Below are 12,671 nucleotides of genomic sequence, written 5' to 3' on the forward strand. Positions count from 1 at the left end.
ATACTCATGTCATAGTGCTTTAAATTAAATCTTAATAGATTAATAATTACACCTAACTTAGCATTTCTCATGAAAATGCTCGTGAATCATAATGTCTATTGGAGAAACGACATAAAAATTCATCCAGTGGTTTTTTTATGTACATTTCGAACAGGCGGACAAACGTGGCAGGGAGCATATTTCGTAATATCAATCATTTTAAATATCAATAATTATTAACAATCATCGGATGTTTATAGTTCGTTCAAGATAATAGGATATATATTTTGTAGGTAGGTATAGCCGGTTTACTGCCCTCCTGAAGCTTCTTAAGACCGCAAGTCTCCCTTCCATGTTCTCTTTCGGGTATTGATTGTCAATATTCTTCACATAGATAGATAGGTACTGTATAGTACCGAATTTTACAGATTGCCGGAGGTAACCTATATTGTAAATAAATATAATGTTAAGCAGGTTGCTCTACAGTAACCCGCTCTATAGTTATTTCTAAAAAATCCAGTGAATCCTATGATTTTCTTAGTCCTGGTGGTAAAGAGATAGGTCTGTCATCGTCATGCTATTTTTCGAATAAAGTTACAGTACAGCCAACATAGAGAAGACACTGTCCTATAACTGCTAAAGTAGTAGGTAGGTACCTACTGTAGGCAGCTCGTCTAGATAATTAATTGTTTTCTATCGAGGTACACATAATTATGTAAGTACTGTAGGTATTATAGTATAGGTTACCTATTAAAAGATATCTTTACTATATCTCACTAGATGAGAAATGTGGCAATTGATAAATATTTTGTCATAAGAACATTGATTATTAAATTGATGTTAAACAGATACATATAGGTATTAAAAAGTAGGTAGGTAAATAATAACGTGAGTAATTTGGGAGATGATTGCACGGGTTACATACAAGACCCACATAACATAGTTCGCGTTATGTTGTTGTCCTAGACAGACAGACTGATAAGTGGAATCGGAGAGGGAGAGTGCGCAGCGAGGGACGGGGTTCGAGGGGGTCGGGGTGTTACGCACGCGCACTGTTGCCGAGAGTTCACACGCGCATTTCGAAACCGCGGTGGGCCTCCACGTGTACGCTAGCACCCCCTTCACCCGCTTACCGCGCTTCCCCGCACGGGTCGGACATTCCAACCAACCTTCAACAAACGCGCGCGCCGTCTATCGTGTGGTAGGTATATGATACGACTTTACAGCGTTTTTATCCATAAGAGTTGCAAGTTTATACTTACACTAAAAATATGATTATTCAACATTATATAGAAGTAAAATAAGCTTACTTAAATAGAAGTAAATGATTTTTTTTTTTACCAAAAAACTGGTACTTATATTAATTATTAACACGAGCTGTACAATATATACACGAAAACATACTTTACGAAAGATTTAATATCGAACAATTTATCCGTATGACGTTTACCACATAGTTTTAGCATTCGTGAAGATGTTTCGTTTTATTAGCACCGTGTGCTTGCTTATGTGACTTATGTCCCTATGGGCGAAGAAGAACGAATACATTGGAAAGAGTCGAAGGAGCTTCAGCACCAACATAACATTGATGAAACGGTCGTATTGAGCAGCGTCATTTACACAAGTCGCTATCGCTTGTGTTTCGCAACGCATCCAATTCCGCTGTGAGTGAGTCGGTGCGCGGCACCGCATTCGACCGCCAACGTCGGTCGAGTGAGTGTGTCATCATTGTTGCTCACTGTTGGACCATTGTGCACAACCTACGTCAACATTAACTATATTGAACCGTGATTGAAAAATCAACATCATTTCATAACATGATAGGTAAGGATTTTACTGTATACTTAACATAAGTTACCTCTAAAAAGCTCTCATTTCCCAACATTAATTATGTACTTCTTGTATATTATGTAGGTATATGGAATCTAATTTTGACTGCTATATATACTATAGGTACTGAAATTGCATGCTCACTTATCCCAATCAAGTCGTCCCGATTAAATTCTTAACTTAGGTCTATAAATAATAGGTGTTAAGTTCTGAACGGTACGGTTACATCTCATTCTGTCCGTACCTGCTTGTTTATTATTACGGTTGAACATCACTGTATCATTTATACCTAACTCTGTTGTGCTAATTCAACGGTCCCAAACCTTATACTCGCCTTCACAAACATGCGATTTAATGTTTGACCATGGATGCAATGTTCCAGGGGCACTGTACTTAACTACCTAACTATATTTTTATATTATGTAGATTTTTGTTACCCGGTTTTACTTTAATTTCATTATTTTTAACGATATTTTCTAATACCTATTCGAATGTTTGTTGAAGTTTACTAGGCATATAAATATTTATTGAATTTAATAATAAGAAAATTAAACGAAATACATACGCTTGTAAATAGGGCGGGGTGGAACAAGCGGTAAGAGGGGGATACTTACTTTGAGTGCGGGCTGCGGGGTCGGCGGCCCAAACACGTGGAGGCCTGCACCGCGGCGCTATCGCGTCGAAACCGCGGTGCAGGCCTCCACGTGCTGTCAGAGGACATTCACTCGGCTTTGCTCCGCTCCCCCTTACCGCGCGCGCCCCTGCGTGGCCGTATTATGTTGGTGCATCCTGATATTCCTGATCGCTGCATGCCATACACAACAGACACTGTACTGTGAACGGTCGTCGCGCTTTAAACGGAGCACCAATAAATACGGTCGACGTTTATTATAATGGAATCTTTAGAGAGTATTCAAGTGAAACATTATCGTTCGACAGGTGAGGAGGAACGAGTACATCAATGTGGCGAATGCGGGCTAACGCTCTCCACTCGCAGCGCACTAACAGCTCACGCACGCTCTCACCGTGCCACCGCAGATGCACATCGTTGCGACGTTTGTAACAAAACTTTCGCCGTGCCTGCAAGACTAGTGCGCCATTATCGGACCCACACCGGCGAACGGCCCTTTGAATGTGAATACTGCCACAAGATGTTCAGTGTCAAGGAGAACCTGCAAGTTCATCGCCGCATACATACCAAGGAAAGACCATATCGATGCGGTGTATGTGATGCTGCTTTCGAACACTCCGGCAAACTGCATCGCCATGCTAGAATCCACACAGGGGAACGTCCACATGCCTGTCCCCACTGTCACAAAACTTTTATTCAATCTGGACAACTTGTGATCCACCTCCGAACTCATACTGGGGAGAAACCATACCGCTGTCCAGCTCCTGGGTGCGGGAAAGGATTCACCTGCTCGAAGCAGCTCAAGGTGCACTCGCGTACACACACCGGCGAACGACCTTACACCTGCGATATATGTCTCCGCGATTTCGGCTATAATCACGTGTTGAAGTTGCATCGTTTCCAACATTATGGTGAACGTTGTTATCGTTGTACCGTTTGTGATGGCACTTTCAACACTAAAAAACAAATGGAAGCCCATATTTATAAAGAACACGGTGCGGACACTCCACGGACCCAGCAGTTGCCGTCTACGGGATCTCTTGTAGTTAATGGCAATGTCATGTGCGATTTAGTGGAAGCCGCGTTACAACAACTACCCCCAACGCCACCCAGCTCCCCGCCCTCGCCGCAGTGCCCGCCGGTGCCGTCTACTTCCGCTCCAGCATCTTCTCCTCCACCATCATGTTCACCGCCACCCGCACCCACGATGCAATACACCCTCGTACCGTCGTCGCTGCCGCCACGGAAGCGGAAACTTATTCCACAGCCGGATACTGAAATACCAGTAGTCCGACACACTTCGGTCATCCAGTTTGCACCTGCTGCGGTATCTGAATCATAGTGTGTCTGTATTGATTACTTAATTCACTGTAACATTTGTGGTATTTATCGTAATATACTAGGCTTTCCTTAATTTTAACGGCAGTATATATTATGATTATGTTTGAGATTGTAGTGCTAATGTAAGGTGATTTGAGCATGCGTAGACTAGATTCACAGGCAGTTATATGAAAGCTGAATTAAGAATACTTGTAATCTGAATGGGAATGTGGAATTGTAATATAAGAGTTGAGAAAAAGACTAATAACTACCTATTAAGTGCATTTGTGCCGTTATTACTAGCCAAATAAGTTTTTATATATTTATCATTTATTGTAAGTTTTAAATCTAGTAAGAATAAAGTACAACAATGTAATAAATTTTATGACTTTAATTTACCTTTCGCGCTCTAGTTATGGATAAAACTAATTACAGACTTAATTCAAGTCTATATTTTCGAAGTTTCAAAATTCTTCATATACTTAACTAAAAGTTGGACCACTAAGTCTGGACTTAGGCCTATCTCATTTGTAGTTATTGTTGAGTGTTAGACAGGCGGTTACCTAAACGAAGCTGACCTGCAAGCCTGGTCGAAACACGCACAAATCAATCAGCTTAACTTGAACTTCATCGCTTCGAATCTGACTTGCAATAAAATTAATTGAGCTTTTTTTGGACCACTATGTAAGTTTAATAAAAATAAACTGTAGTTACTAGTTATCATCCTGAAAATTTAAAAATCTAAAAGATATTTTGACTTCCGCGGACCACTTGTGAGAGAAGACAATATGAGCTTCACATGAGGTTCACCCCCAAGTAGCCAGACGTCCCGATTTTCGTGGGATGTCCAATACTCTGCAGTCTAAAATCCTTCCCTTCCATTCTTCGGAACTTGATATATTTTCGTTTTGTTTAGTCAAAAACGTAAGTAGTCGAGGCTTTTTAAGACATGTTCGAGAACGAGGATTTAAAACCTAGCCATGTTTTCCAAATTATCGACCAACTTAAGAATTGATTGGTCCAAAAAAAACTGGCAGCATTGAGTTTGCTCCATTGGTTAAATTGTTTTCAATTCGTGGTTAGCAATTCAATATAAGTATAATATAATAATATTATGTACATGTTATAAATATAATTAGGTAGGTATATCTTCAAGTGCAAGCCAATGATAGCCGAGTTAAATATTATAGGCTGATAGAATAAGTTGGTACCTACCTCCTACGCAAGCGGTTGCAGGTTCGAACCCGAGGCAACACACAATGACTTTTCGAAGTTACGTGTGTATCAGAAATAATGATTACTTGTTCCAACGGTAAAGAAAACATCCTGATGCGACCTTGCTTGTCTGAGAGTTCTTTAGCGCTTGAAGATATGCAAAGCCCCAGCCCGCCAGCGTGGTGGACTCAAGACCTAACCCCTCCTTCATTACGGAAGGACACTCTTGCCCAGCAGTGGGATAGTAAGGGTAAAATTTATTTATCTACAAGTTGTTAGTACCTATTTGAAAGAGTGTTTCGGCAGAGCGGAGTGGGCCGTCAATGGGCCAATGCAGTTCAATACTCTCGACCAAACAGTGCTCAAAATCTTCGCTCTACGTCCGTGATAGCTGGTAGAAACATCGTCATTGCTCCAGTCGCGGTTCCATTAATTATTGTATACGCATTATGCTGATACCTTCTCCGCTAGGCACCGCTTACTGCACCGAGGCCGCTTTCGCCCTTTTGGTCTGGCCAAGGAAAGATGAATCCACCAAAACGTGGCAAATTTTATGAATATTGGTTGTATAAAGGATTCTTTATTTATAAAAAAAAAGATGCTGTGCTAGTAACCTGCTAACTCTCGCTATCCAAATGTGTTTTATGGTGATAAAGTATTTATTTTTGAACATAAATTAGTATAGTATTAGATATTCAGCAAGTACCTAAATAAAACCGGCTAAATAAAAGTTGGACTCGCGAACGAAGGGTTCCGTGCCATTATTTATAAAATTAGCAAAAAAACCCGTCTGTTGTATTGGAGCGTAAATATTTATAGTATTGTTTATTTGTATTTGTTGCTGATCATCGCTGCAGACTGTAATGCACACCATCCTCTGTGGGGAAGTAAGGATACCAACAAAAGAGGTGAGTCATTAGCCGAATACCTATTTCAAACAAACCTAAACATTATAAATAGGGGCACTGAACCCACTTTTGTAAGCTCAAGGTATCAAACCATTATAGACATCACCTTGGCAACACACGCGGCTGCAAATCTGATTGCGGGCTGGCACGTATCAAACGAGCCATCACTGGCAGACCACCGCCGCGTGTGCTTTCAAATTCAACACAAGCAAAAAGACCCTGACCTATATCGCAACCCCCGAAAAACAGATATATCAAGGTACACAAACTTACTTACTAAAGCACTAAGTGACGGACCAGTAACTGACGTCACTCTCAGTACTAATAATATAGATTTAAACGTAGCACTTTTAACCAAAAGCATGCTGAATAGCTATCATTCCGCATGCCCCACTTCAATATCCAAAGACCCCGGGAAAAGTTCATGGTGGGGGCCGGAACTTGAACGCCTACGTAAGGGTCTCAGGACACTTTTTAACCATGCAAAAAACACCAGAACTACTGAGGCCTGGGACAAATACAAAATTGCACAAAAACACTATAAGAAGCGCATCAGATTTCGAAGAACGGAATCTTGGCACAACTTCTGTAGCAACATAGACTCGACAAACCAAGCCGCAAGAATAAAGAAAATACTTTCCAAAGGGAACCCGAATCTTCTGGGCACTCTTAAGAAAGCAGACGGCACCTACACAAATAACGACAAAGAAACGTGTGAAATACTGCTGGAAACACATTTTCCAGGCTGTCTGATGACATCAGGCCTTGACTGGTCAGACGAGCACCACAACACACCAACAACCCTAGACTGGGAAATCGCCAACAAAATAGTAACCGCGGATAGGATGGCATGGGCCATAAAAAGCTTCCAGCCATTCAAATCAGCGGGGCTAGACATGATTTTCCCGGCGCTACTACAATGGCAAAAAGACGAGACGACAAAACACCTATTACCAATCTACAGAGCCTGTATAGCTTTCAAATACATACCCAAATTGTGGAGAGAAGCAAAGGTAGTTTTCCTCCCCAAACCAGGTAAGGAGGACTACACTCATGCCAAAGCTTTCAGGCCAATCAGTCTTACATCATTCCTTTTAAAAACACTGGAAAGACTTGTAGACATATACCTAAGGGATGGAGTACTAAAGAACAACCCACTACATCCCCAACAACATGCGTATAGAAAAGGCAAATCAACAGAGTCGGCACTGCACAAGGTTGTGCACAAAATAGAATCGGCCTTTACAAACAAAGCCTCAACACTAGCCTCCTTCATAGACATAGAAGGAGCCTTTGACAAAACCATGCACAACAGCATTAAACATGCCCTACAAAGACTTAAAGTAGAACCAGTCCTAACTGGATGGATCACTGAACTAGTCAGCAAAAGGGCGGTACAGATAGTGGCAAACACCACAATAAGAGCAAAAGTGGTCAGAGGATGCCCCCAGGGAGGCGTCCTTTCACCGCTTCTATGGAACATAGTAGTTGATAGCCTCCTAACTAGTCTAAACAAAAAAGGGTACACTACTATTGGATATGCAGATGACCTAGCAATACTGATAAATGGGACAGCTGAAAACGTACTATGCAAAATAATGCGCTCAGCTTTTCAGATTATAGAAAACTGGTGTGAAGAACACCAACTATCAGTAAACCCCAAAAAAACAGAACTTATCCTTTTCACCAACAAAAGGAAGTTACCGGACCTCGAACTACCAAAACTATTTAACACCAAACTCACCCTGTCAACTCAAGTGAAATATCTGGGCATGGTTCTTGACAACAAGTTGAATTGGGCGAGTCATATTGAAGCAAAAACTAGGAAGGCCTGCATAGCGTTCGGCCAGTGTAGAAGAATGGTTGGTAACAAATGGGGTCTCAACCCAAACATAACACTCTGGCTATACACATCAGTTATCAGACCTTCTATCACCTACGGAGCAGTTGTATGGTGGCCCAGAACACAACTGACAACGGTAAAAACAAAACTCCAGAGCACACAACGCCTAGCATGTGTAGCCACCACTGGATGCATGAAAACCACTCCATCAAATGCACTTGAGTACCTCCTAAACCTCAGGCCCTTAGATTTGGTTATACAGGAGGAGGCACAAGCGGCTGCCTTAAGACTAAAAGCAAACGGGCTATGGCAGCAGAACCCAGAAACAACACACACCAAAATTCTGCAATGTATCTTGAAGGAAATACCACTTCTCGATGCACCTACAGATAAAACGCCATGTCACCACGTTTTTGACAGAAGATACAATATCCAACTCAAAGAGGAATCTAAAGATGACTCTGGCATCAACGAAGTTAGGATATACACTGACGGATCCAAAACCGCATTTGGTACAGGAGCCGGCGTCTTCTCGAACGATCTAAATATCAAAATATCAGCCACCCTAGACAAACTAAATACAATCTTCCAAGCAGAATGTATAGGAATCACTAAGGCAGCACAAGCAGTCGCAGCCAGAGATGTCAGAGACTTTAAAATAAAAATTGTCTCGGACAGTGCATCCATGCTACAAGCCTTACAAAATAACGTTATAACATCTGCCCTTGTTCTGGAATGCCATAATGCGCTCCAGGCTATTGCACGTACGAACACAGTTACCCTGCAATGGATCAAAGGGCACAGCAATTCAATGGGAAACGATGCAGCTGATGAACTAGCTAAAAGGGGATCAAATGGAACAGTACTTGGACCGGAACCACTACTGCCTATCCCCCAAGCACAAATTAAATCTTGGCTGAACAGAAACACCGAAGCGAAACACCTAAAAGAATGGAACAACAGCAAAGGTTGCAGGCAAACTAAGGCTGCAGTTCCGGTGGCACCTAAGAATCTTGCCCGCAACCTTATCAGTCTAAAAAGGGACAAAATACGCAAGGTAATAGGAATCCTAACCGGCCATTGTCCCCTAAACAAACATCTATGTACAATAGGCGTGACGGACAGCCCTCTGTGCAGAGGATGCATGGAGGCAGAGGAAACACCACAACATGTACTAGTGGAATGCAACAGCGTGGCGGACCAACGAGCGCGAACAAAAATATTGACAACAACACTCCAGGAAGCCTGCAGCAACTTGAAAAAGCTACTGAAGTTCTGGGAAGAACTAGGATGGCTGGAGTGAGGGCGAATCAACGCAACAATGAGAGAGGGTAGATACACGCACAAAGGCCCATTTAAGAGGCTAAGTGCGGAAAAAGCCCAGGAAACCTAACCTAACCTAACCTTGTATTTGTTGCAGCAGAAATACGTCATCATCTTTGAAAATTTTAGCTGTCTAACAACCATGGTTTATGAAATCATAAGATACGGCCTGTAATAGGGTTCTGTTTTACCCTTTGGGTAGGGAACCCTAACAAAGATAATAGTTTCTCCTTTCCTTTTTGTGTGTTTTCTCAGACTGGTCAATAACTAGTAATTTTTGTACATTGCCTTTAATCGATTTATTCATGAATGTGAAAAAAATATTGAAATTACATGTTTGTATATATAGGTAATGATTTTGTCAGTTTAATAAATTGTAAACAACTACGAACAACCAGAGACAACTTGACAAGTTAGGCCATTGGGACCTGTTGCCAGTATAAAAAATACGAGGTCCCGATTCGTTGGGCAGCCCGGCAGGCTTCAAAGGCAGCGAAGTAGAGCTTCCAATCACAATATGTTGTAATCTCGGATTTGCGGGATCCAGCATCGTTTTAATTACAATCTCGCGTGTCCCAGGATTATGGATACAACATCCATGAGATTTGTGGGGCTGGAAAAGAACTTGTACACGACATATTATTTAATACTAGCTGACCTGCGCAACTTCGCTTGCGTCACCTAAGAGAATGGGTAAAAAATTTCCCCGTTTTTGTAATATTTTTCGTTGCTACTCCGCTCCTAATGACCGTAGCGTGATGTTATATAGCCTAAAGCCTTCCTCGATAAATGGGCTATCTAACACTGAAAGAATTTTTCAAATCGGACCCGTAGTTCCTGAGATTAGCGCGTTCAAACAAACAAACAAACAAACAAACAAACTCTTCAGCTTTATAATATTAGTATAGATATAGATGAGAGTACCCTTGCGATAGGATTGTTAAAAATATAGACTTGTCCAAAATGCATGTACATTTTACAATAAAAATATTTTATACTAGCTGACCCGCGCAACTTCGCTTGCGTCACCTAAGAGAATGGGTCAAAATTTTCCCCGTTTTTGTAACAATTTTCGTTGCTGCTCCGCTCCTAATGACCGTAGCGTGATGTTATATAGCCTATAGCCTTCCTCGATAAATGGGCTATCTAACACTGAAAGAATTTTTCAAATCGAATCAGTAGTTCCTGAGATTAGCGCGTTCAAACAAACAAACAAACAATCAAACAAACAAACAAACTCTTCAGCTTTATTATATTAGTATAGATTCACAGAAATAAGTTAGGTACACAACAGTTGCAGTTGTTACACTAATTCGATAAGTTTGGTTTCCGTTTTCTGAGATTAAGGTACAGTTATGTTGATATTAATTGATTTGTATGCCTCGTATAAAGGATCACGAAATTACTGGAATCACACATATCGAGATTGTATTTTGAGTGCGTTATTGGAAGCCTCTCCAGTCTCTACACCTAGAAGATTGAATGAACAGTTGGGACTTTTGGAAGAATGATTTGGAAAAGCATCCATTTTATTATTACTACAAAATCATTACCCAATAAATAATGCATTCTAGATAAAATTGCACTTTATGACTATGTAAATAGGTTCCAGACTCGGCACTTTGAGTGGGAAAAATATTTGACTTTTTTTGATGTGGAAACACTAATATTTTGGGAGACGCTATTATTGTTTATACTTGTCATTTCTTGTCTGTGGTAAAATAATGTTTATGGTGTAATAGTAAAGAATTTTTTGATATGTCGGATTTGGCGGTGTAAAAAAGAATAGATTTTCATCCAAACTAAGCTATTTAATCAACCTATCAAAATGGTATGTGTAAACACTTTCAGTATGCGTTAAAACTGTAATTTCTACAACATTATGTATTTCTGTGAATAAGTTTTTAGTTGCTGATTTTAAGTTACCGGGTAAACCGGTGAATTTGTCAGGTTACATTATTTTCATCCAGTTAATTTTACAACATGATTGTTTTCAGACGATCGGAAAGAATAATAAAATGCAGCAGCATATTAACTACCGAGTCCGAGTTGTACTACAGGACTCGCGTACGTTTATTGGAACATTCAAGGCATTTGACAAACACATGAACCTAATATTAGGAGATTGCGAAGAATTCAGGAAAATCAAGTCTAAGAATAGTAAAACAGCTGACAGAGAAGAAAAACGAACCCTAGGATTTGTTTTACTTCGTGGAGAAAATATCGTTTCGTTAACGATAGAGGGGCCACCTCCACCTGAAGAAGGTTTACCTCGGGTACCGTTGCCTGGTGCAATTGGTGGTCCTGGCGGTGGTCGTGCTGCTGGTCGTGGTGCTGGTCCATCTGGAGCTCCTCCAGGACTACAAGGCCCTGCTAGAGGCGTCGGAGGACCATCGCAGCAACATATGGCCCCAGGCTCTCGGGGGCAGTTATCGGCGCCCCCACAAATGCGTGGAGGACCAATGATGGGTGGCCCACCTCCTGGAATGATGGGAGCTCCTCCAGGCATGGGTCGTGGTGGGCCAGGAGGTCGAGGGCCGCCAGGAATGCGACGTTATTAGAATATTACGTTAGTGAAGTTGTTTGTGATGTATCTGTACATTAAGTTGTATGATTTGTGGAACAAGTGCCCAACCTTACTATTGTGTTTTAAATAATATTATTGTGTGTAGAAATGGGTTGACAGTAAGCAAAGATTTTAAATGTTTTATTGATATCATCATAAGGTATGTAAAAGTGCCAAAATCATTTCATTAATTCAACTTGTTTTGCAATTAGTTTACTCAACAATATTGGTTTTCCATATTTTGAATAACTTTAGTTAGTTATTCTGGCTAATGAATAGCATCATGTTCATAGCTAGGCTGAAAATGTAAATATAATAATAAACAAAATATTTTTTTACTAACATAGTTTTGGTTCTAATAGACCCTCTTATTATATTTATTTATCCCTTTTTAACCCTCTACTGTATGGGCCCATATGGTATTGCACTTTTTGATGTCATATTATTTGTAAACAAATTATAATGAAACAATTAAATCCTATTTTTCACAATACCTTATATGGGCTCACATGCAGTAGACGGTTAGGTTGGAGAAAAGAAAGGAATTAATTACATACCAAATAGACTGGGTTATTGAACTAAAGACCTATGTTATGCACCATTTAACATGTTGAAATATAGAAACAAGGGAGTGTAGAGAAGTATAAACAAAAGACAGACAAGATTTGTGGTTCATGAAGACTTGTAAGGACATCATCCTTCCTTGTCTATTTGATATTTGTTACTTTCTATGCAACGGTTTTCTATATTCAGTTGATTTTATAGAGCTTACTGTACTGTTAATATGACAACTGAAGATTATGCGGTTGATCACAGCTCTATTGAGAGAGATGGCTTTAAGACCTTGTGATGTTTAAATAAATATGACACAATTGTAAAGTGTTGGCATGAGTATTTTTGTGTGTGAAGAGAATTCTTAGATATGCATAAGATGTAATACTGTAAACTAAGGATTTAATTATAATAGCTGTAAGTTATATCTGTAGTTTCTTTTTAGTACAAGTGATTTAGTTATAATTTAATATGCAAGTACATCTAATTCAGACATAAATTTTC

At 40.2% G+C, this 12,671-nt stretch overlaps 2 protein-coding genes across 2 annotated transcripts; both read left to right on the forward strand.

Annotated features, from left to right (window-relative positions):
* The first annotated feature begins 1,645 nt into the window (after positions 1-1,645).
* Positions 1,646-4,140, forward strand: LOC142987552 (uncharacterized). The gene is made up of 2 exons (XM_076136387.1): positions 1,646-1,803; positions 2,749-4,140. Exons 1-2 carry the CDS (start codon positions 1,797-1,799, stop codon positions 3,780-3,782), a joined length of 1,041 nt encoding a protein of 346 aa, XP_075992502.1. The 5' UTR covers positions 1,646-1,796; the 3' UTR covers positions 3,783-4,140.
* Positions 4,141-10,734: 6,594 nt separating this feature from the next.
* SmB (small ribonucleoprotein particle protein SmB) lies at positions 10,735-12,592 on the forward strand. Its single transcript, XM_076136392.1, has 2 exons — positions 10,735-10,880; positions 11,047-12,592. Exons 1-2 carry the CDS (start codon positions 10,878-10,880, stop codon positions 11,608-11,610), a joined length of 567 nt encoding a protein of 188 aa, XP_075992507.1. The 5' UTR covers positions 10,735-10,877; the 3' UTR covers positions 11,611-12,592.
* The last annotated feature ends 79 nt before the right edge of the window (positions 12,593-12,671 follow it).

Source organism: Anticarsia gemmatalis, chromosome 3 (assembly GCF_050436995.1).
Source record: "Anticarsia gemmatalis isolate Benzon Research Colony breed Stoneville strain chromosome 3, ilAntGemm2 primary, whole genome shotgun sequence".
In the NCBI taxonomy this organism is placed as follows: domain Eukaryota; kingdom Metazoa; phylum Arthropoda; class Insecta; order Lepidoptera; family Erebidae; genus Anticarsia; species Anticarsia gemmatalis.